The sequence below is a fragment of the Salmo salar genome, chromosome ssa17 (genome assembly GCF_905237065.1).
Source record: "Salmo salar chromosome ssa17, Ssal_v3.1, whole genome shotgun sequence".
Lineage (NCBI taxonomy): Eukaryota > Metazoa > Chordata > Actinopteri > Salmoniformes > Salmonidae > Salmo > Salmo salar.
The window spans coordinates 54,716,111-54,739,821 of record NC_059458.1 but is presented as its reverse complement, the minus strand read 5'-3'; the positions used below and the strand labels follow the sequence as shown (position 1 = coordinate 54,739,821).

The 23,711-nt window shown below is 45.5% G+C and overlaps 1 protein-coding gene across 3 annotated transcripts in view; it reads right to left on the bottom strand.

The window, feature by feature from the left end:
- LOC106576124 (metabotropic glutamate receptor 8) overlaps positions 1-23,711 on the bottom strand; it is a 409,175-nt gene that overhangs the window by 21,530 nt on the left and 363,934 nt on the right. For all 3 annotated transcript variants that reach the window (XM_045699729.1, XM_045699728.1, XM_045699730.1), the window contains 2 exons: positions 9,719-9,858; positions 6,553-7,488 (listed from right to left, as the gene is read on the bottom strand). In XM_045699729.1, coding sequence (XP_045555685.1) covers positions 6,553-7,488; positions 9,719-9,858 — 1,076 coding nt within the window. The remainder of the gene's footprint in view (positions 1-6,552; positions 7,489-9,718; positions 9,859-23,711) is intronic.

The window sequence follows — 23,711 nt, the reverse complement described above, 5'->3', positions numbered from 1 at the left end:
TCTAGTAGGGTGAGGCCGGGTGCTGCAGACTGTTCTAGTTCCCTAGTCAATTCGTTGACATATATGTTGAAGAGGGTGAGGCTTAAGCTGCATCCCTGTCTCACCCCACGGCCCTGTGGAAAGAAACGTGTGTGTTAATTGCCAATTTTAATTGTTTATGTACATGGATTTTATAATGTCGTATGTTTTTCCCACAACACCACTTTCCATCAATTTGTATAGCAGACCCTCATGACAAATTGAGTCTAAAGCTTTTTTGAAATCAACAAAGCATGCAAAGACTTTGAATTTGTTTGGATTTGTTCGTTTGTCAATTAGGGTGTGCAGGGTGAATACGGGGTCTGTCGTATGGTTATTTGGTAAAAAGCCAATTTGACATTAGCTCAGTACATTGTTTTAACTGAGGAGTCTGCTGTTAATGATAATGCACAGGATTTTCCCAAGGTTGCTGTTGACGCATATCCCACGATAGTTATTGGGGTCAAATTTGTCTCCACTTTTGTGAATTGGGGTGATCAGTCTCTCTCTCACTTTCAGCCTCCTCTTGCTCTCTCTCTCTCTCTCTCAGCCTCCTCTCTCGCTCTTTCTCTCTCTCTCTGAATCAGCCTCCTCTTTCTCTCTCTCTTCTCTATCACTCTCTCTCCATCTCTCTCAATTAAATTCAATTCAAGTGGATTTGTTGGCATGGGAAACATATGTTTACATTGCCAAAGCAAGTGAAATGGATAAACAAAAGTTAAATAAAAAGTGAACAGTAAATATTACACTCAGACAGTCTCTCTCTCTCTCTCTCTCTCTCTCTCTATCTCTCTGAATCACTCTGCTCTTTATCTCCACCACTCCTCCTCTGAAGGATTAGCCTTTCCTCCCTTGCTGAGTCCCTGTTCTCTCTACCGCTCTCTGAGATAGTGAGAGAATGAGGGATAGAATGACTATCTCCCCTCTTTCCCTTTCTCCTTCCCTCCCTTCATCCATCTCTGAATTATCTATAGCTCTTTGATTCAGAGCTTCTTTCACTACTCCCTCTCATTATTTATCTCTGTTTTTTCTCCTTCCCTCCCTTCCTTTCCTCTACTCTGCTCTTTCCCTCTCTGTGCCTTCCTCCATCTCTACTCCCTACCCTGTGGAGTCACCTCAGTGGCGTGTTGTACAGAGCCCATTGGTCCAAGCAGATTAGGCCAGTTTAAAGTTTGCATACCCGACCCGGTCTGCCAGGGCTAGCCTTGTCTCACTGGGGCTATTAGAGCCTGGTCGGGGAAGGGCATCAAGGGACGTTGTGTTAGAATATCTCCCTCTCTTGCCTTAGGTCTGTGTCTGATCCTGACTACAGCCTCTCTCTCTCTCCCCACTCTCTCTTCCTCTCCCCTCTCTATCCCAACGGTACTACATCATTACTGACAAAGCTTTACCTCCATCCACCACTTTCCCCTCTCCGCCTCAGGCACCATGCAGTGAGCTTCATGTGAGCTGCGTTCAAAGCACTATCATTTACAATTATGTAGAATAGTGTTGCTGTTACAAAACATCAACTGCATTACACTCCAACATCCCCACGGGTACACCTAGAAGGTGAACACTGAAGATTTAAGGTTAATTCAATTTAGTCTAAGTGCTGCAGCCTCAACATCTAATTAAGTTCAAATCCTATGCTACATAAGTGTCTATGTTGTAGGGAAACAGACTGAATTCAATCAACGTGCACTGTAAGCCTACTGTTTATATATACACTGCTCAAAAAAATAAAGGGAACACTAAAATAACACATCCTAGATCTGAATGAATGAAATAATCTTATTAAATACTTTTTTCTTTACATAGTTGAATGTGCTGACAACAAAATCACACAAAAATAATCAATGGAAATCCAATTTATCAACCCATGGAGGTCTGGATTTGGAGTCACACTCAAAATTAAAGTGGAAAACCACACTACAGGCTGATCCAACTTTGATGTAATGTCCTTAAAACATGTCAAAATGAGGCTCAGTAGTGTGTGTGGCCTCCACGTGCCTGTATGACCTCCCTACAACGCCTGGGCATGCTCCTGATGAGGTGGCGGATGGTCTCCTGAGGGATCTCCTCCCAGACCTGGACTAAAGCATCCGCCAACTCCTGGACAGTCTGTGGTGCAACGTGGCGTTGGTGGATGGAGCGAGACATGATGTCCCAGATGTGCTCAATTGGATTCATGTCTGGGGAACGGGCGGGCCAGTCCATAGCATCAATGCCTTCCTCTTGCAGGAACTGCTGACACACTCCAGCCACATGAGGTCTAGCATTGTCTTGCATTAGGAGGAACCCAGGGCCAACCGCACCAGCATATGGTCTCACAAGGGGTCTGAGGATTTCATCTCGGTACCTAATGGCAGTCAGGCTACCTATGGCGAGCACATGGAGGGCTGTGCAGCCCCCCAAAGAAATGCCACCCCACACCATGACTGACCCACCGCCAAACCGGTCATGCTGGAGGAAGTTGCAGGCAGCAGAACGTTCTCCACGGCGTCTCCAGACTCTGTCACATGTGCTCAGTGTGAACCTGCTTTCATCTGTGAAGAGCACAGGGTGCCAGTGGCAAATTTGCCAATCTTGGTGTTCTCTGGCAAATGCCAAACGTCCTGCATGGTGTTGGGCTGTAAGCACAACCCCCACCTGTCGACGTCGGGCCCTCCTACCACCCTCATGGAGTCTGTTTCTGACCGTTTGAGCAGACACATGCACATTTGTGGCCTGCTGGAGGTCATTTTGCAGGGCTCTGGCAGTGCTTCTCCTGCTTCTCCTTGCACAAAGGCGGAGGTAGCGGTCCTGCTGCTGGGTTGTTGCCCTCCTACGGCCTCCTCCACGTCTCCTGATGTACTGGCCTGTCTCCTGGTAGCACCTCCATGCTCTGGACACTACGCTGACAGACACAGCAAATCTTCTTGCCACAGCTCGCATTAATGTGCCATCCTGGATGAGCTGCACTACCTGAGCCACTTGTGTGGGTTGTAGACTCCGTCTCATGCTACCACTAGAGTGAAAGCACTGCCAGCATTCAAAAGTGACCAAAACATCAGCCAGGAAGCATAGGAACTGAGAAGTGGTCTGTGGTCACCACCTGCAGAACCACTCCTTTATTGGGGGAGTCTTGCTAATTGCCTATAATTTCCACCTGTTGTCTATTCCATTTGCACAACAGCATGTGAAATGTATTGTCAGTCAGTGTTGCTTCCTAAGTGGACAGTTTGATTTCACAGAAGTGTGATTGACTTGGAGTTACATTGTGTTGTTTAAGTGTTCCCTTTATTTTTTTGAGCAGTGTACATTTATGATATTCAAGTGATTACCTGTCAAAACTGTTGTTTTTTTGTTGTCACTTTAGCAGACGCTCTTATCCAGAGCAACTTACAGTAGTGAATTCATACATTTCATTTTATACATTTTTTTCTCTTCTTCGTACTGGCCCCCCGTGGGAATTGAACCCACAACCTTGGCGTTGCAAACACCATGCTCTACCAACTGAGCCACAGGGAAGACATTGTTGTTTCAATTCCAGCTAATCCACGAACAGGAAGGGGTTGAGTCCAAAATGACACTATTTCCCTTCATAGCGCACTACTATGGGCCCTGATCAAAAGTAGTACACTAGATAGGGAATACGGTGCCGGGACACACCCAGAATGTTTATGTTATGAGTGTGGTTGGAAGGCAGCTCATTTGATCTGGTCATAGATACTGTACATACAGAGCCATTATCTAAAGAGACCACCTTCTGCCTTCCTTGATTCTGGCCCCTGATACATACAGCCGTCTCCAGACCTTTCCCAAATGGCACCCTTTTCTCTTGAAAGTGCACTACTTTTGACCAGGCCTCTATAGTGCTGTATATAGGGAATAGGGTGCCATTTGGGATGCATCCCAGGCCTCTCCAGCCACGATAATAAAGCAGTTTGACATTTACAATCAATACTGTAAGTCCTCTTTGAATCCCAATGAGTGTAAAGCGCATATAACATGGGCGCTAAACACACACACACACACACACACACACACACACACACACACACACACACACACACACACACACACACACACACACACACACACACACACACACACACACACACACGTACACGCACACGCACGTACACACGTGCACATAAACACACACACGCATGAGGAATATTGGATCAGGCAATGATTACTGAGAAAAGAGGTTGTGTTTGGAGAACATCGATACGGTCAATCTAAGCATCAGAATAGAAATACCCCTGAGGACATAGTGATCTGTGTCTGGCCTGGGTGCATGTTTGTGTGTGTGTGTTCATTTCGCTCAGCTTGTATCAAAACAACAGTCTTCGATTAACACTTCAACTGAATCAGTCTCCTCTAATTCTCTCTTTCTTTCTTTCTCTCGGAGGACCTGAGCCCTAGGACCATGCCTCAGGACTACCTGGCATGATGACTCCTTGCTGTCCCCAGTCCACCTGGCCGTGCTGCTGCTCCAGTTTCAACTGTTTTGCCTGCGGCTATGGAACCCTGACCTGTTCACCGGACGTGCTTGTTGCACCCTCGACAAATCAAATCATGCTGGTCATTTATGAACATTTTAACATCTTGACCATGTTCTGTTATAATATCCACCCGGCACAGTCAGAAGAGGACTGGCCACCCCTCATAGCCTGGTTCCTCTCTAGGTTTCTTCCTAGGTTTTTGGCCTTTCTAGGGAGTTTTTCCTAGGGAGTTTTTCCTAGCCACCGTGCTTCTTTCACATGCATTGCTTGCTGTTTGGGGTTTTAGGCTGGGTTTCTGTACAGCACTTTGAGATATCAGCTGATGTACGAAGGGCTATATAAATACATTTGATTTGATTTGATTTTGACAAGCAGCATCTACATGTTCACTCATTGCAGAATCAAAACCCAATTTGTTCTCATGCTTTCTATATTTCCCAACATTTTTACGTGTCAATCCACAAATCAATTCCCTCATTTGATTCAAATGTTTACCAGGCTTCCTCTGTCATCACAGCACACAGCACCGTGACATGGAAGTGATTAGCAGAATCCCAGCTCTGACACTAGTTGTTTAAGCTCTGTTTTAGCTCCTATTCTTCCCGGCGCCACATCCACACATTCACACACCAAATAATTTATGCAGCGTGTGTGTGTGTGTGTGTGTGCAGAGATGGACAGTACTTCTGTTACATGTATTTCAAATATGTATTGCAACTACTTCTGAGTGTTTAGTCATTTGTATTACACGGGGCTGAACTACACTCCAATGTATTTTGTGACAAGATACCTTCCAGAGCTGTAATTTGTATTTTCAAAATACAAAATACTTTTCTATACCATTTTTTATAGCTGTTCACCATTTTATGGCCCCCTTTCACCTTGCTTTGGTGTCAGAAGTCTGATGGCACTATGGTGGGATAAGAGCGTCTGCTAAATTAACTAAATATAAATGTACATATATGTACAAATGAACAATTGCAAAGCATGCTGAGTATTATTCAAATGTACTCCACCCCAAAATAAAGCCAATAATGAATACCCAGTGTGCTTTGCAATTCATTTTGGTATGTTCATTTTCACATTTACATTTGGTAATTTAGCAGACACTCTTATCCCGTGTGACTTACTATTTACAGTCAGTGCATTCAACTAAGTTAGATAAACAACAACATATCACAATCATAGCAAGTAAAACAGTTTCTATAACCGTTACTGAGAATGTCGTTGCTGTTCAAGCTGGCTGTGTGTGTTTTTACTGGTAACATCAGTGCAAACATAGTTTGCCAACCAGAGTCATGGAGCTGAACGCTCACCTCGACACAACAATTGTTTATAGACTAATTGGGGCATCCATACAAGTGTGTGTAAGCTGCATGGTGATGGTATGACTCAGTGATGAGCTTTAATGAGGACCTCTTCTTCTTTTCCTCTCCTGTGGGTATTTAATGTTTTACAGTGTCCCAGCTATTTTCCCGCTGTCTCTAAGATTGCGGAGTTGTTGCATTTGAAATATACCATCTGCCAAACAGCAGTGGAACATTCACTGAAATTCCACTGTGCAGAAAAGCTTTTCAGATGACCTGGAAGTACCACTCTACAAGTGCAGCTAGCTCAAACCTGACCTCCAGCACACAGCAGGTCAGAGGTTATACAGAGGTACTGCCTTTTTTGTTTTCTCAAGCTTCCCAGAGCCCTGCTCGGCTGAATATACCTTGCTAATCTACCGCCTAGAGCCGAGGCAAGAGATAAGGCAATATGTTCTGAAGTTCAAGTCTGACACACGCACACCGACACAAAGAGTGATACAGAGAGAGAGAGGGAGTGATATGATCCTCTTATTAAAGCCTGCAAAGATTTGTCTCTTTCAGATCGAAAATCCAGTCTTATTCACATGGGAAGGTGAGGCTTTAGACTTAAGCTATTACGGTAGCTCATAGTGCCATTAAATCACTAGCTGACTAATGGGAAAGAGACCATTCATCCAAAATCATCCATTCATTAGAAAACACACAGCTTCCACTTTTCTGCGTTTGTGTGTTAAAAAAGCTGTTCAACTCACCCTCTCCGCCGACTGTGCCGTCCCGAAGAAGATAGGGATAAACGCCAGCCAGATTATGCAGGTAGTGTACATGGTAAATCCAATTGGCTTGGCCTCGTTGAAGGTCTCCGGCACTCCCCTGGTCTTGATGGCGTAAACAGTGCATGTGACCATCAGTAAGATGGAGTAGCCCAAGGAGCAGATCAGGGACAGGTCGGAGATGTCGCACTTCAGCACGCCGCGAGCAGCCGCCGGGTCCTGGGTCCGCTGCTCGCCGTAGTCCACGAAGGTGTGCGGCGGGTCCACGGCGAACCATACAAACACCCCCAGGAGCTGCACCGAGATCAGGGAGAAGGTGATGACCAGCTGGGAGGCCGGGGAGATGAACCGGGGGGCGCTGACCGACTTCTTCCCCTGCTCGAAGATGCGGTGGATACGGTTGGTCTTGGTGAGGAGAGCCGCGTAGCTGAAGCACATCCCCAGACCCAGAAAGATCCTTCGGAAGGAACACACGCCCACATCGGGCGTCGCGATCATCAGGAAGGTGATTGCATAACACAGGAAAATGCCCGTCAATAGCACGTAGCTCATCTCACGCCCGGACGCCCTGACGATGGGCGTTTCGTTGTAGCGGACAAAGGTCACGATTACGAAGGTGGTGGCGATGATGCCTAGCATTGAGATGAAGACGGGAATGACGGCCCAGGGCGAGTGCCACTCCAGCTTGATGATGGGGATGTTCTGGCAGCCCGTTCGGTTGGCGTCAGGACGCTGTTCGTAGGGGCACAGTTCACAGCTGAACTCGCTGGCCTGGAAGTGATAGCCCTCGCAGCGCTCGCAGTGCCAGCAGCACGGCACACCCTTCACAATCTTCTTCCTCTCACCCATCCGGCAGGGTACGCTGCACACAGATGCCGGGAGGGATGGGTCGCCTGCCCGCCACTGCATGGCCTCTACCTGGAGTCATAAGGTCACAGGAGAGACCAATCAGACAGAGGACAGATAGGTTGGGACTCAATTATGGTTTTGGTTCTAGAAGGGTTGTGATTCTAGACTGTTTCTGGCTAACGAATGTTCTGACTGGAATAGCTTTCTTCAAAGCCTAATGTTGTTAAACTGTTTGTACCTGCATAAACATTTCCCAAAGGGCAACTCACAAAGTAATTAACCAAAAAAATTACTTCTTTTCATTTCCCTTGTGCTGCCTACTAGGCATAAATCTCATAGAAATTAAACAGGTTTAATCAGAGCTGGCAGAAATTGGCCATCTGCATCAGTCTGATGCAGTTTGTGTGTAATAATAAACTGTTTATAACACAGCCCAGGGTGATGGGAACGGAGCTCCTCTCTCTATCTCTGAACAGGCACACAAAGCACTGATCCAGCAGAACTAGAGGAAACTGGCTGGCTGGGGAATCTGCTGAGAGCAGGAGAAACCTGTCTGTATACGTTGTTTTAGTTTTGTGTTTAATTTCCCTTTAGTGCTATTATCTCATCCTGTTTTTTTGTGGTGAAGTGATATTCGGCCATGCTTGCAATATGAACCCTCAAAAACACATTAAGCCTGGCCGTGAACTTCCTGGGGAATAATTGATCATTATTGCCTGATGATAAAAATATTTTAGGTCTCATTAAAGTTATCCCATAAAGCATTATGAGCATGTCATGAAAGAAAAGCATGTCCAATGGCACAACTGATCCTAAGGGAAGAGATGTAACCACGAGAAGAAAGTAACTTCCGGCACTTGGGTGAATCCTTCTTCAATTATTTGGATACCTTGAATTCAAAACACTGTTAATTAAGGTGAAACAAAATGTATTTGGAATGGGGATATTCTGGCTCTAGTTCTCAGCAGCCAGCCAAGAGGGAATAGTAGGCTGTTGCTGCCTCCCAGTCCAGCCAAGGTAAATAGATCGAAGAACAAAGTGAATTCGCAAGAGAAATTCAGCCCTGGAAGAAAAGAGAAGTTCAATAGACAATGTTTAGCATTTGAGCCTAACTTCCATTTTCCTCTCAGCCAATTCTCCAGTATCCAAGTCTTCAGAGTCCAGCCAATTTAGCTTCTACAGTCCGAACTTATCCGCTTATACCATTGTGAATGATACGTGCAGGTAAGCAGTAAGTAAGGGAAGTCAGATAGGTCTTGAGCATTGTTAGGTATAGGTGTACAGCATGTGTGCTGCCTGACTGATCTCTGCACGTACGACCAGAGCAGATGGCTTTAAGATCCCTCAGAGAGTACAGCCCAACTGTACAGCCCAACCGTACAGCCCAACCGTGCCCCAGCCTGTCTGTTCTAGGAATCTAACTGTGTGTGAACACGCTGCTCGTTTACCAAGGCTGTGGATCTCAGACAGGCATGCAGAGGCATTAAGAAGCTATAAGCCCCGTCGTCTTTCCTCCTATGGCCCGTGTGTGTGTGTGTGTGTGTGTGTGTGTGTGTGTGTGTGTGTGTGTGTGTGTGTGTGTGTGTGTGTGTGTGTGTGTGTGTGTGTGTGTGTCCCTCCAGTGTTCAGGTGTTATCGATGTGCTCTCTGACTCCGACAGGAACTCATGCTGATGGAGAGAGCACCTTCCTGCTCGCACACTTCCTAGCTCTATTCCTCCCTCTCCTCCCATCCTCTCTCTCTCTCTCTCTCTCTCTTCACCCTAACGAGCCGGGCTCAGGTCACACATATTAATGATGCAGCAAGTGTGCGCGTATGTGTCTGTGTGCATTCGTGTGTTCGTGTGTGTGTTCATGTGTGTTTGTGTGTGTGTGAGCGTGTGCGTGTATTCCAATCAGTAACAGCTGAATAACAAGTAGCTGCTCACTGAAAGTCAAGCACTGAGCAGTAACTGTATGCGTGCAGGAACACAAACTACTCAGAAGTACTGTAAGAACGTAGGACAAAAAACACTGGGAAGAGATGGGACCCAAACATGACACGAAAACAAGTTCTGGATGATAACGAATGAATAGAAATCTGAAGTTTCAAGACTTGATCTTGAATAAATGCTTATATCTATAAAATGTGCCTGATTTCAGAGCTGTTTGTGCTATAATGTCGAGTCGTTGTTCATTGTCATGCCAAACATGTTGACATGAAGGCACAAACAGAGCCGGGACCAGGCTATGTATGAATACCTCTGAATATGACAACACTAGATCACAAAAGATAGATATTGCTATTATGTTAGTCTCACATTTAGGTGTAGTTTGTTGGTCCAGGTGCCTATGACCTTGTACTCTCTGGTAGAGCGGTTGGTGCTCTGGTACTGGAAGATGTCGTACCGTCCGGGGGCGTCGCCATTCTCATTGAACACCACTGGCGTACCGGCACTTCCTGGACAGAGATGGTGGAAAATTAACAAGAAGACACACTGTATATCATTCATCACACAGACAGCTAATTTACCATACTGTAAGATTGTACAATATCTTTGTAGTTCTGCATTTTCACACCAATACATGATTTGGTCCAACACAAAATATTTTTGGACTAACTTATTCTGTAACAAGTGTTGTTTTTGTGATCAATGGTGGATCTATTCATAAGTATTTAAGACACCTTAACTATTATTACACATGCTTGGGTATTACCTACTGTATGTTGTAACTATGGTATAAGGTCTGTTTCTTACAAAGTGGGAATCTTTTTCAGAAGTTCATTCAGTAGCCTCGTGTATACCTGTCACCCTAACGAGCCGGGCTCAGCTGTCGCACATATGAATTATGCAAAAAGTGTGTGTGTGTGTGTGTGTGTGTGTGTGTGTGTGTGTGTGTGTGTGTGTGTGTGTGTGTGTGTGTGTGTGTGTGTGTGTGTGTGTGTGTAAACAGTCTCAACCTCCCCAGGCGCAAAGTATTTCACAGATGGCCTTTTTTCTCCACCGATTATGCTAAACTCACAGCCTCCTCATCCGTTCTCTCTCTCTCTTCCTCTCCCCCCCTCTCTCTCTCCCTTTCTATCTCTGGTTCTCTCTCCTCTTATGAAGCTTTGAAATCCAATATTTCAGCGCGGCAGCAGCGCGGGTGGAGAATCTGGCCCATCAAAGCAGTAATGTAATTACAAATATAAATCTTAAAAGAGGTGTGCATTACTGACATTCCTACAGAAAGCTGTACGTCATGGCAACGATCTACCATATCTGACGGAACGAAAGGGAGAGTAGCGAGGAGATAGATACTAGGAGAATAAGAGAGAAAGGCAAAGTTGAGAGATCTACCGAGAGAGAGATAAAGAGAGACAGAGATAATGTAGTGAAACAGAGAAGTATACTCCTCTCTCTATCTGCTCAGGCAGCTGGTCTCTCTAGACTCCTGGATACGCACTGCTGCCTTCTCTCTTTCATTATGCACACTAACAATAGTGCTCTAGGAAATCTCTCTCTCTCTCTCTCTCCCTCTCTATCTCTATCTATATTCCAGTGGTAATGAATGAGAAGATTTCCAGAGGACTCTGGGTAAAACACTATCTTTAACCTGCCTCCACACAGCCCCGCCCGCCACAACTCCAAGACGCTAGACGCCGGTGCTCGCCGCTTGCTCCTGTCTGTTTGTCTGTCTCCTCCTGTCTTACATCATTAGAACAGAGAGAGAAGCGTCCAGACTGGTTGTTACAATACTGCCACCCAGGCTACAAATTGTTAAGGCTAGTAGTGCAACACAGCTCCCTATAAATCAGGACTACACAGGGCGTCATTGGGCTTTGGTCCAAAGTAGTGAACTACATAGGGAATAGGGTGCTATGTGAGATGCTGCCCCGACCCACACACACACACGTGATGCGGGTAGAGAAGCAGAACACTAATACTATCATACTATCAGTGAGTGGGAACAACTTCTTCTCTTCCTCTTTTCCCATCTTCTCCGTTAATCCCTCGCTTCGCACAACAGCGGGGGAACATGCATTGCAAATGGGAGAGGACTCCATCTCATCAGTGTGGAAATGAATCATGGCACATCCTCAGGAAAAGATTTCTGCCTGTCAAATTGGTGTCAATATACGGCCCAATATTGCCCACTGTTCCCTGCCCAACAAACGAGGCCGATTATGCAGACACGACTGATGCAACTCACACATACACAAACGTACGCGCACACACATGCACAGACACGCACAGACACACACACTTAAACGTCATCTCTGGAACCAGCCTGTCCCAAACCATATTAGCTACTCTGATGACGATTACTGGATACAAGCAAGCTGACTAATATAATTGTTCAGTATGTCCCTTATAAGGGCAATTCGAGCACAGCAGTACAAGTCAGTGAAGCATGGTCCCTCAGCCATTTCTGAAAGTAGTAACATGGAGATATCGACATTTAAATTTCACACGATTCTGCATCGTTAACCATGACCTTCACTGTGTTAGTATAAGCAACAACCTTTACCCTTCTTTACCACAACACACACACACACGCACACGACAAACCTCAAACTCACCCTTCAGTGGGTAGCTGCAACAACCATTGAACTGGACGAGCCAAACTACACACCAAAGTCCTTTCATCGGCCTCGCACTCATTGGTCTTTATAGACCATCTCACATGATCAGACACAACCCCCAAAGGAGAATGGGGTCAGAGGCCCCTTTAACCGACACACAGGTCTTCAGCTAGTGGTGGGCGATGGTGAGATGAGACCAAGAGCTGAAGTAGAGAGTAGGGTTTTTCAGATGGAAGACTGTTGTTTGAACCTGATCTCCTCCATTCAGACACTAGGGCTTATGTTTGGTTTGAGGTGAGGTTGTCTTTCTGCCGTGCAGTTTGTGGGTAGAGAGAATGGATTCTAGGTAAGTTGTACTCCTACTAAAAGGCAGGGAGGCAAACCCCTGAAGATACACTTACAAGGCACAGGTCTAGGATCAGCTTACTCTTTCCTAATCCTAACCTAAACCATTAAGGGGAGAAAGACCTAAGATCAGTATCTACAGGCAACATCCTCCTAATCTGAGATAATCACTGCATACCCTGCCAACAGCTCTTCCCTGTGGATCCCCAGAGAGAGAGAGAGAGAGAGAGAGAGAGAGAGAGAGAGAGAGGACGTGTTTTAGGCTGGGTAAAATCTCTGATGGGGAGAATACAGGAAAGGAGAGAGGGACCGGCTGAACGAGGGTTCAAAAGTCTCCCCACTCCCTATCGTGACAGAAACAGAGAGTGTTTTGATAGGCCTGATGCAGAACCACCCTGCAACCCAGATGAATTAAACATAACATGGAGGAAGGAGCTGAGAGGAGGAGAGGAGAGAGAGTGGCTGAGTGGAGTGGCTGCCAGCACCCAGCAGTGGGGGGCATACATCTGTACTGCTAATGGGGGAGACAACACACACACATGCACGTACGCACAGAAGCATGCACGTATGCACACACACGCAGGGATGCACACACACAAACATGCTGTAATGAGGACACATCTTCTCTCCATTTTCCCTCCATCCCTCTAACCCACACTAACCGGTTACCTCAGGGGAGGCTCTACCTGGCAGATGAGGAAACATCTGTGAGATAATAATAACTCAACTCCCTCCTCCTCCAAAACATGTACTGTTGATCCTCCCTTTTCTCCTCCCTCATTCTCTCTTGTTCTTTTATCTCTCTTTTTTTCTCGCAGCTCTCTTCCTCTCTTTCTCTTGTCTTCATGTGGCTCTCCTCTTTATCCCCCCCCCACCCCACTATAAGACATATGCGTTAGCCTAATAATTAACTTGATTACGATCCATTACTTACATGCTCCTGGCATACAGAAGCTTTTCTTCGCTGTGCCCTAACTCTCCATCCACCCTGCAGGCATCATGTGGGCAGCCGTTTTGTGCAGTTAATATGGTGAGGGATCATATCCACAGGGTTTATAATGAGATGAGTGCTTCTTGGCTCAACACGGCAGCTGATTATAATGATTATTAAACTACCAGAAACCTGTGGCATGTAGTTTATCAGGATGTGAAAGCAGGAGCCAGAGGCAGCCTTTTTGTTGCGTTTCACAGCGGAAGGGAGCACAGAGGCTGTGTAGCCATTGGTCATGTGCCGTTTTAGTTTAGAAGTGGGCGGGTGAGTAATGGTGTTTTTGGTGGTTTTTTTTACTCTAAACTCAACGTCGAGAGTCCTCATGTCAACCGAAGATGTTTTGGCCTCAAGATCTCCGAATGCTTTAGGTACTTTACAGTTGCCAGTTGGACTGAGATTTGATAATTCGCCTATCTTTTTTATTGTTCTAGTTGGTCATTAGCAGTTCTTGCCTGCCTCGGGCAAGTTTCAAAACCATCCAAACCATTCCACTGCTTCTCCAAGCCCTACTATCATTAGGCCAAGGGAAGATCTTTCATCACAGAGTTACGAAACACAGCAGCTGAAGAAAACACCTTTTTTTTGGAGGAGCTCCAAACTAAGTGGCCCTCATTCTGAACTTGACAAAAGCCTCCCGTTCCTGTTGACTTCTCCTCTTCCTCTCTTTCCTCTCAAGAGAAATTCTTTTGATTATCTCCCCCAGAACAGAGCAGAGCAAGGGAGGGAGGGAGAAAGAGGGGAGGGTGGAAAGGGGGGAAGAGAGAGAGAGAGAGAGAGAGAGAGAGAGACAGACAGACAGACAGACAGACAGACAGACAGACAGACAGACAGACAGACAGACAGACAGACAGACAGACAGACAGACAGACAGACAGACAGACAGACAGACAGACAGACAGACAGACAGACAGACAGACAGACAGACAGACAGACAGACAGACAGACAGACAGACAGACAGACAGACAGACAGACAGACAGACAGAGAGAGATGGAGATAGAAGGGTTTCCTAGAGCACTAATGCATAATGAAAGAGAGAAGGCAGCGGCGCGTATCCAGGAGGCTAGAGAGACCAGCTGCCATAGCAGATATACCTCCTCTGTTTACTGACTTTAGCAGACACACACACACACGACATGAGGTAATGTCGTATTTCTCACAAAGGGCTAATGGGCTTGCTGATTTCATTACGGTGTGACTGTGGCAGAGGAGAGAGAGAGATCTGCAGGCCCATACATCTGGTGATGTCAGTTAGTCTAATGCCAGCATTTTAAAATACATTAGAGTGAATAAAAGGATGCATGTACAATCACAGCCGACACCGCATGCCTTAACATTCTATTAATCCTCCAATGGCTATCTGATAGCTTCTGGTCATCTGGGCTGAGGAAGTGTTCAGTGTGTGGTGGCCCGGCAGGCAAGCGGCAGACAGAGAGCGATGTCTTAAGTCTCCCCGAAACAGCTGTCTGAGATTTCCGGCTTACTGAACTTATCTCCAGGTGTTGATTGCTCTTTTAACGTTGTGAGTGGGGATGGCGGTAGGCCGCGCATGCACATACATGGACACACACAGGCAGACAGAGGTACGTGGGGGTGGGGGATCTTTTCTGGGAGCGGCAGCAGCAAATGAAGCGTCCATCAGTCTCCCCTGTCCAGCCATCCGGTGGTTCATCCACAGTTTGAGGTTGTGTAATACTGTTAATATGGGGACAAAGCACAGAGAAGGAATAGCAGGCTGGAGATGAAGGTCAGAACATTGGGAGACTTTAGTTCTCTCTCTCTCTCTCTCTCTCTCTCTCTCTGTAATGAACACGAGGGAGACAGAGAGCTGGTTTCAAGCACAGGACGCAGCAGGTGTTTAATATAAAGGACCACAGGAGGAGGCAGGTAGCTGGGTCCAGGGGCAGGCAGAAGGTCATACACAGGAGGAGGCAGGTAGCTGGGTCCAGGGGCAGGCAGCAGATCATACACAGGGGGTCCAAATGGCAACAGTACAGGCAGGGAAAAGGCTAGTAACGTCGTCCGGGAGATCAGGCAATAGTTGAATGACAGGAAATCCGAGGCTAAGGTACAGGCAGGGAATAGGCAAAAGGTGTCGTTAGTGTGGCAGGCAAAAACTATCATACACGGGAGGAGTAAATGACGGGAAAAACAGAGCTCTGAAGAGAAGTGTGTCAAAAACAAACAATACCTCACAAAGATGAGGTGTAAAGAAGTGAACTGAATAGTGTGTGATAGTGTGCGGCAGCACACAAGCGGCAGGTGATCACTGTGAACGGGGGATCAGAATTCGGTGATTGGGATCTGGAGAGTGAGCTGCGTTCAGGGGATCTACGTGTTTGAGAGTGTGAGTTGGAAGCAGACGTTAAACTCTCTCTCTCTCTGTCTCTCTCTCTCTGTCTCTCTTTCTTTCTTTCTTTCTCTCTCTCTTTCTTTCAGAAAGGATGTCTTCAAGGCTCTGAACTAAACACGCTCTGCTCGCTTTTCCTGCAGACAATAAACATAATAACACTGAGATCAGAGGTGATGTGAAACTCATTCTAGCTCATATATGAATACGATTTAGATTGTATTTTATGTGGCCTACAGGTCATAAAAACCTTACACACAGCGTTGTATATCTCTCTTCTTACTCGCTCCATCCCCCTCTCTCCCTCTTTCTTCTCTCTAACTGGCTGTATAGCTGTCATGCTAGGGTCAAGTTCATCATCTAGCCATTATTCCATGCTAATTAGCCCGGGCTGGTTCCCGTAAAGAAGGCGTCCATCTTCTCCTGAGCAGTCAGAGCTAGAGCAGCTAGCTCTGTGAAGATGGGCTGTAATGAGATAGCTCTTTCCAGCATGGCCGTGTCCTTTCCTCGCGGCTCTACGCACACACACACTGACTCCACGGCTCCACGTCTCAGGGCCTAATTGTTTTGGCTCTTCTGCTCTCTCCATAGAAGGGTAATGGAGAGCCTCGTGTAGGGTGGCCCCCGACCAAGACCACAATATGGCCGAAATATAGGAGCTGGCACTACTGAACTGTAGCTCAATAAATAACTTTTTGTTAGGGTAGGATAAAGTGAGTGGATATTGTTCTCTTTCTCTGGCCGAGTTCTTTGTCCAGCATCCTGTGCTTTTGTGGATGAGGATAAAATACTGTTATACAGGACGCTAAGACTGAGACACGCTACACTGTACATTTTCATGTTCCAATGAATGTAGCACTACCACGAGGGTTAGTAGTGGGATCAATACAGTCAATATCCTCACCAGTGTTCTAAAGTAGAAGTGTTGCATTCCTTTGTGTATGTTTTCTTTCCTTGCTAAAGCGGGGGATTCTCACTCCACACTGTCAGGGGACAGGGTAGTTAATAAAGGATCATAAGAACACATCAATGCCATTCAACCACGCTCTACAGACAGACATACCGGAGCTGGGAACAATAGAGATGATTTTGGCTTGATGTTCAACACTGAACACGGATGAAAGCTCTCTGCTTGTATCACTATGACTCATTTGACAGACAACAATGAAGTGCAGAGAAGAAAAGAGGAGACAAAAAAAACACTTCTGTCTCTTTGGAGGTTTTTGGGAGATTTTCTGAAAAGTTCCATTATCAAAAAAAACAAAAACGTATATTTTCTAAAAGGTTTTGCAGTTTTAGTTGAATGCATTCTGTCAAGGTTTTACCCCAGTGTGAAAGTGAAAGTACAGGCTGTAAGGTGTTTTTATTCCTTCCTTCCCACGCACGGAACTACAATTAAGGTTTCTCATAGACTGAAAAGGAGTGGGACCTTGGTAATATTTTCAGGAATAAAAGGGGAGAGATGAACAGTGACGGTGAAGACCTTATCAAGCTTTTCATTAGACCGCCCGAGGATTCATGGAGGACAATGGAGGTGACCTGCGTAGTGGGAGGCACTATGTGTCATGTCACACCACTCTGGGCTCTGTTCTAACAAACCTAACAGAATGGTAGAATCTCAGCGCAGTTGGTAACGCTGTAGGTTCAGGGCTGTGTCAGAAATATTTTTGCTTTTTTCACTATCACAATTATCGGAGCACTTGCTGGCGTTGGCGCGAAAGGGATGTGTTTTGATGAATAAACAAGCGGGTGGGTGTGTCGAGGCTTGGCCTCTCACTGGCCAATCAGAACGTGCTCCATGGCGAAATATGTGATTGATTCAAGCTGTCTATTAACGGTATTTTATGGATAGCCTTGGAATCAACTCCAATTCCAATGTTAGTCCGTTATAGTTTATTAAATGGCTTACAGAAACGAAATAACAAAATGTAGACCTGTCTTTGTTAAATACATTCATTTCAACCCATTTGCAGTCCACATTGTTTTTATTTCATGGCTTCAATAGCATTTACAGTGATATAGGGGCTAGGCCTACTGTAAACTGCATTATGACTGAGCACAGACATGCCAAACATTGTCAATAAGCAAGATTAAATTCATTATTGATAAGGCCTAAAAAGAGAACGAATAATTCGAATCAAATGTTAAATAAAACAGGCTGTTTTAAATAGGCTATGTCACACTTACAGGCACCATAATTTCAACAATAAATGTAAATGTCTGGATATGCTACGTTTCCGCTGTCAAACTTTGTGCTGAAACCAACTGCGTTACCGCTAAAACCAGCCTTTGGTTGGCAATAAATATCCCCATCAGCGCTACCTGAAATTAGCACATTGGATCATGTTTTTTAAGGATACCTCAAATATTTCCACCCCGCTCATCTGAGCGCAAGTGAACTGATATAAGACAGGTAAATTGCTGAACCTGGCGTTAGGGCTGGAAAACGCCAGTGCGGCAGTTTTTACATGACAAAATTGCAAACTAACGTGTGTTTGACACTTTAACGCCGCCTTAACACCAGACAAAAAGAGAGCCCTGTGCGTCACTCTGTGTGGGGGCACGTTGGTTGCATTGAACACGTGTAATGTCCCTGTCCAGGAGCAGAACCAGGACATGTGTGGCTTCCTGTAACACACTCTGGAGATAGCGTATCAACTGGACTACTAGGATGCGTCCCAAATTGAACCCTATTCCCTATATAGTGCACTACTTTTGACCAGGGCCTGTAGGTGCACTATATTGTGCCATTTGGGGCATTGGCCCAGACTATCACATTCATCAGAGCAGAAGTGGTGGGACACACATGGCCTCGGATGCTGCAGGGTTGCCAATGTACCTTATTTCCTTCATATGAGAGACTGATTTAAGACATAAAGATGTCTTTTGATGTCTGTCCTACAAAGTGTACAAAGACTTGTTGTGGCTATTTTTCTACATTCACTTCAGCTGCTCATTGAAAACTGAATCACAATAGCCCGACAGCAAACTGAAATGAGATTTTCTCAGCCAATAACAGTCCCTAAATGTGTTACTTTACAGAGCGTTGTCACAATGACTTACAGTACTAGAGGGGATGTTGTTGGTAGGCAACAACAGAACAGGACGTTTCTAGATAAGAGAGCCACTCCGTCTGAGTTGAGATGATGAAAGAGACACTAGTCTGTTTGATATCTTGCTTGCATTCTGAGTCAATCCCTCCATGGTGATGACTGATGACGGACCAGGGCGAAAAGGAGAGAGAAACAGAAAAGAGCAACACAACAGGAAAAACATCATCGACATTGAGCCAAATCTGAAGCATCATGTTTTTGGTCTAAGAAAATAGGAAATATCCGCAGCATACTTACACGTTTGAATCAATCTATGCAAACTCATCTAATGGCCTCCAGATAGAATCAAGTGATAACACAACGTCTGAAGTGGGCTGCATAATAAGTAAGTGCTCGACATGAGACAAACCATGCGTCAACCATTCGTCAAACCACTACTCTGTAGGGAATGCACTATATAGAGAACAGGGTACCATTTGGGACAGAACCAGAATGTCCTTTAGATGACTGTGGGGTGTAGGGGTATAGAGACTCGAGCTGAACAGAACAGAACAGAACAGGAGAACCGGTATCAGATGCAGTCTGCACGATGTAGCGTGTGATTGCTGCTACAGGCACTTTTCCTTATTGTCTTCCTTCCCCTGGATCTGCAATGCACCACCATCTGGGTGTGCATGTGTGTCCGGGTGTGTGTATGAGAGTGAAAACAAGAGAGATAGGTAAGGAGACGGGAGAAAAGGAGAGAAAAAAGAGAGGGAGAATGAGAGATAATGAGAAGATAAAGGAGAGCGGGAGAGGGGCAGAGAACGGGAAAGGAAGGAGAAAGAGGGATCGAGCTAGGAAATGTGCGAGCGGGAAGGTGCTCTCTCCATCAGCATGAGTTTCTGTCAGAGTCAGAGAGCACAGCGATAACACCTGAACACTGGAGGGAAGGAGGGACACACACACACACACACACACACACACACACACACACACACACACACACACACACACACACACACACACACACACACACACACACACTGGGGGTCAGTGGAGGGGGTCATCCAAGTGTCCAATCTCATGCTGCTGAGAAAGGTTAGATCAGGGTTCGGTGAGGAAGGATCATTAATAAGTGCACCGGCCAGTGTGTGTGTGTGTGTGTGTGTGTCTGCATGAGATATCTCCACGCCTGGTGTGTGATTTCCCTAGATCGTTCTGAAACCTCACTGCTGAATTAGGCTCTTCCTCTCGCTGGATTGATTTTCCGCCTGTGACGGTAAGCAGGGGGATCAGGCCTATCGGATCAGCACAGCTCCTCTAAGTTGCATTTGATTGGTATGGATCCCTGGCCCCTGCTGCGGCCATGTCAAGGGCACTGTGGATGGTCCGACTCAATGCCCTCCTAACGGGTGCAGATGAGCTGCATACTAAACTACAACAAGGAACAGAAGTGTGCTCTACTGACACACACCGACTTAACCTCTCTCGTCTTCCCATCTCTCGCTCTCGCTCTCTCACACACACACACACACACACACACACACACACACACACACACACACACACGTAACTTTATCCAATAACACCCGTAACCTTGCTATGCCAGACATGATGTAGTATAAGAGGCTGTAGCTGAACAACACAAAACAACTTACGTCTACAACATTATCTACATCAGTCCCCAGCAGAAAACACATTCACTCCTCTGGTATCATTACTATTAACCTCCTGTTCAACTTCAGAGGGGCAGAAATCGATGCTAACACAACATGCTGCTTCTCTGTGTAGTTAGCTTGAAAGCATCACGTCGAGCATCACCGGGCCTGTTGAAGACGAGATTACTAGATGTAAACAACATCAACAGCCCTACAGCAATTCATCGTGTGCCTCTCTGCATTGAAAAACCAGCAGCAGTCAATAGGAAGAAGATTTACTGATCTCTAGTAAGTAGTCTGGTAAAGTGCAGTTTGTCAGGCCTGCTCTCTGCTCCGTGGCCTTCGACATTCATCTCAGTCAATTGGGCAGTGACATTTAGCTCTATTAAGGGAGGTTACTGTCTAAAATGGTGGTGAAGTACTATGTTACCAGTGTTTTTAGTATTCATCAGTGCTAGAATGGCCATAGTAGGACTTGAACCTGAAACCTTGTGTTTATCATCCCAATAGCTTATGGATTTCTATTTCTATGAAATCTATGGATTTTATATGACTGGGCATGGGCACAGCCATGGGTAGGCTTGGGAGGGCATAGGCCCAACCACTTGGGAGCCAGGGCCACCCGCTGGGGAGCTGGCCCAGCCAATCAGAATTAGTTTTTCCCCACAAAAGGGCTTTATTAAATTCAGAAATAGACCTCAGTTTCATCAGCTATCTGGGTAGATGGCCTCAGATGATACCGCAGGTGAAGAAGCCGGATGAAGCTTGGTTACACGTTGTCTGAGGTTGTGAGTCCGGTTGGACGTACTGCCAAATTCTCAAAAGCAACGTTGGAGGCGGCTTATGGTAGAGAAATTAACATTCAGTTCTCTGGCAACAGCTCTGTTGGACATTCCTACAGTCAGCATGCCAATTGCACGCTCCCTCAAAACTTGAGACATCTGTGGCATTGTGTTGTGTAACAGAACTGCACATTTTAGAGTGGCCTTTTATTGTCCCCTGTACAAGGTGCACCTGTGTAATGATCATGCTGTTTAATCAGCTTCTTGACATGTCACACCTGTCAGGTGGCTTGATTATCTTGGCAAAGGAGAAATGCTTACTAACATTTGAGAGAAATAAGCTTTTTGTGCATATGGAACATTTCAGGGATCTTTTATTTCAGCTCATGAAACATGGGACCAACACTTTACATGTTACGTTTATATTTATGTTCAGTATAGCTATGGATGCTACAGTATTTACAATATTCCATTTGTATTCAATCTTCACCATGTGGATTTTGCTTAAGCCACGAGTGTAAAGTTTTGCTCACTGTTTGTGAGTGGACGACACTGCCACTGTACAAATACAATTTTGACCTGATGCGCTTACAGTCTTGAAACTGCCTGGTGGACTATATTCATTTTGGATCGATCAACACAAATTATGCAAATCACCGGAGTTGAATGGAAACATAACAAATGAGCAGGCGGCAAGATAAATAAATAATGCCATAACCAAAAGAAGTAGAAAATACATATTCAAATGAACTGTCTAATGTTATTTAGTGGGAGATGTATCGCCTACTTACAGTATGCTCTTCGGGGGCCGAGAGGAACAAAACAGTCAAATAAGCACACTGCTCATAAAGACAAGGTTAAAGCATTACTGGAGTCTCAAGTCAAGCTCCAAGTTGTTTACCATCTGCAGCAAGCACAAAGTGTTGTAACGATGTTAGGAGAAGTGGATGGATACCCAATGTCACCTCTGGTTAAAAAGCTCAACTACATAACATTCGGAAAGTATTCAGACCCCTTAACTTTTTCCATATTTTGTTACGTTACAGCCTTATTGTAAAATTGTCACGGCTGTCTGAAGGATCGGATCAAAATGCAGCATGGTTGTAGTTCCACATATTTATTTATTCCGTGAAACGTAATGCAATACATTAAATACTTGAACCAACAAAAAACAACAAACCGTGACGCAGAGAGAAAACACACTACTCAAAATATAGTCACCCACAAACACAGGTGACACAAGCATCAACATAAATACGACCTCCAAATAGAGGTAACGAGGATCAGCTGCCTCCAATTGGAGATCAACCCAAACAACACCAACATAGAAATACAAAACTAGAAACTGAACATAGAAATACAAAAACAGACAAACACCCCCTGTCACGCCCTGGCCTACTCTACCATAGAAAATATCCACTTACTATGGTCAGGACGTGACAAAAATTGCTTAAATTAAATATTTTGCTCATCAATTTACACACAACACCCCATAATGACAAAGCAAAAAACAGTTTTTATTTTTATTTTTCTACCTTATTTACATAAGTATTCAGACCCTTTGCTATGAGACTTGAAATTGAGCTCAGATGCATCCTGTTTCCATTGATCATTCTTGAGATGCTTCTACAAAATGATTGGAGTCCCCTGTGGTAAATGCAATTGATTTCTCATGATTTGGATAGTCACACACCTGTCTATATAAAGTCCCACAGTTGACAGTGCATGTCAGAGCAAAAACCAAGCCATGAGGTCGAAGGAATTGTCCGTAAAGCTCCGAGACAGGATTGTGTCGAGGCACAGATCTGGGGAAGGGTACCAAAAACTTTGTGCAGCATTGAAGGTCCCCAAGAACACAGTGGCCTCAATAATTCTTAAGTGGAAGAAGTTTGGAACCACCAAGACTCTTCCTATAGCTGGCCGCCCGGCCAAACTGAGCAACCGGGGGAGAAAGGGCCTTGGGCAGGGAGGTGACAAAGAACCCGATGGTCACTCTGACAGAGCTGCAGAGTTCCTCTGTGGAGATGGGAGAACCTTCCAGAAGGACAACCATCTCTGCAGCACTCCACCTATCAGGCCTTTATGGTAGAGTGGCCAGATAGAAACCAATCCTCAGTAAAAAGCTCATGACAGCCCACTTGGAGTTTGCCAAAAGGCACCTAAAGGACTCTCAGACCATGATAAACAAGATTCTCTGGTCTGATGAAACCAAGACTGAACACTTTTGCCTGAATGCCAAGCGTTACGTCTGGAGGAAACCTGGCACCATCCCTACAGTGAAGTATGGTGGTGGCAGCATCATGCTGTGGGGATGTTTTTCAGCGGCAGGGATTGAGAGATTAACAGCAAAGTACAGAGAGATCCTTGATGAAAACCTGCTCCAGAGCACTCAGGATCTCAGACTGAGGCGAAGGTTCACCTTTCAACAGGACAATGACCCTAAGCACACAGCCAAGACAATGCAGGAGTGGCTTCCTTGAGTGGCCCAGCCAGAGCCCGGACTTAAATCTGATCTAACATCTCTGGAGAGACCTGAAAATAGCTGTGCAGCGACGCTCCCCATCCAACCTGACAGAGCTTGAGAGGA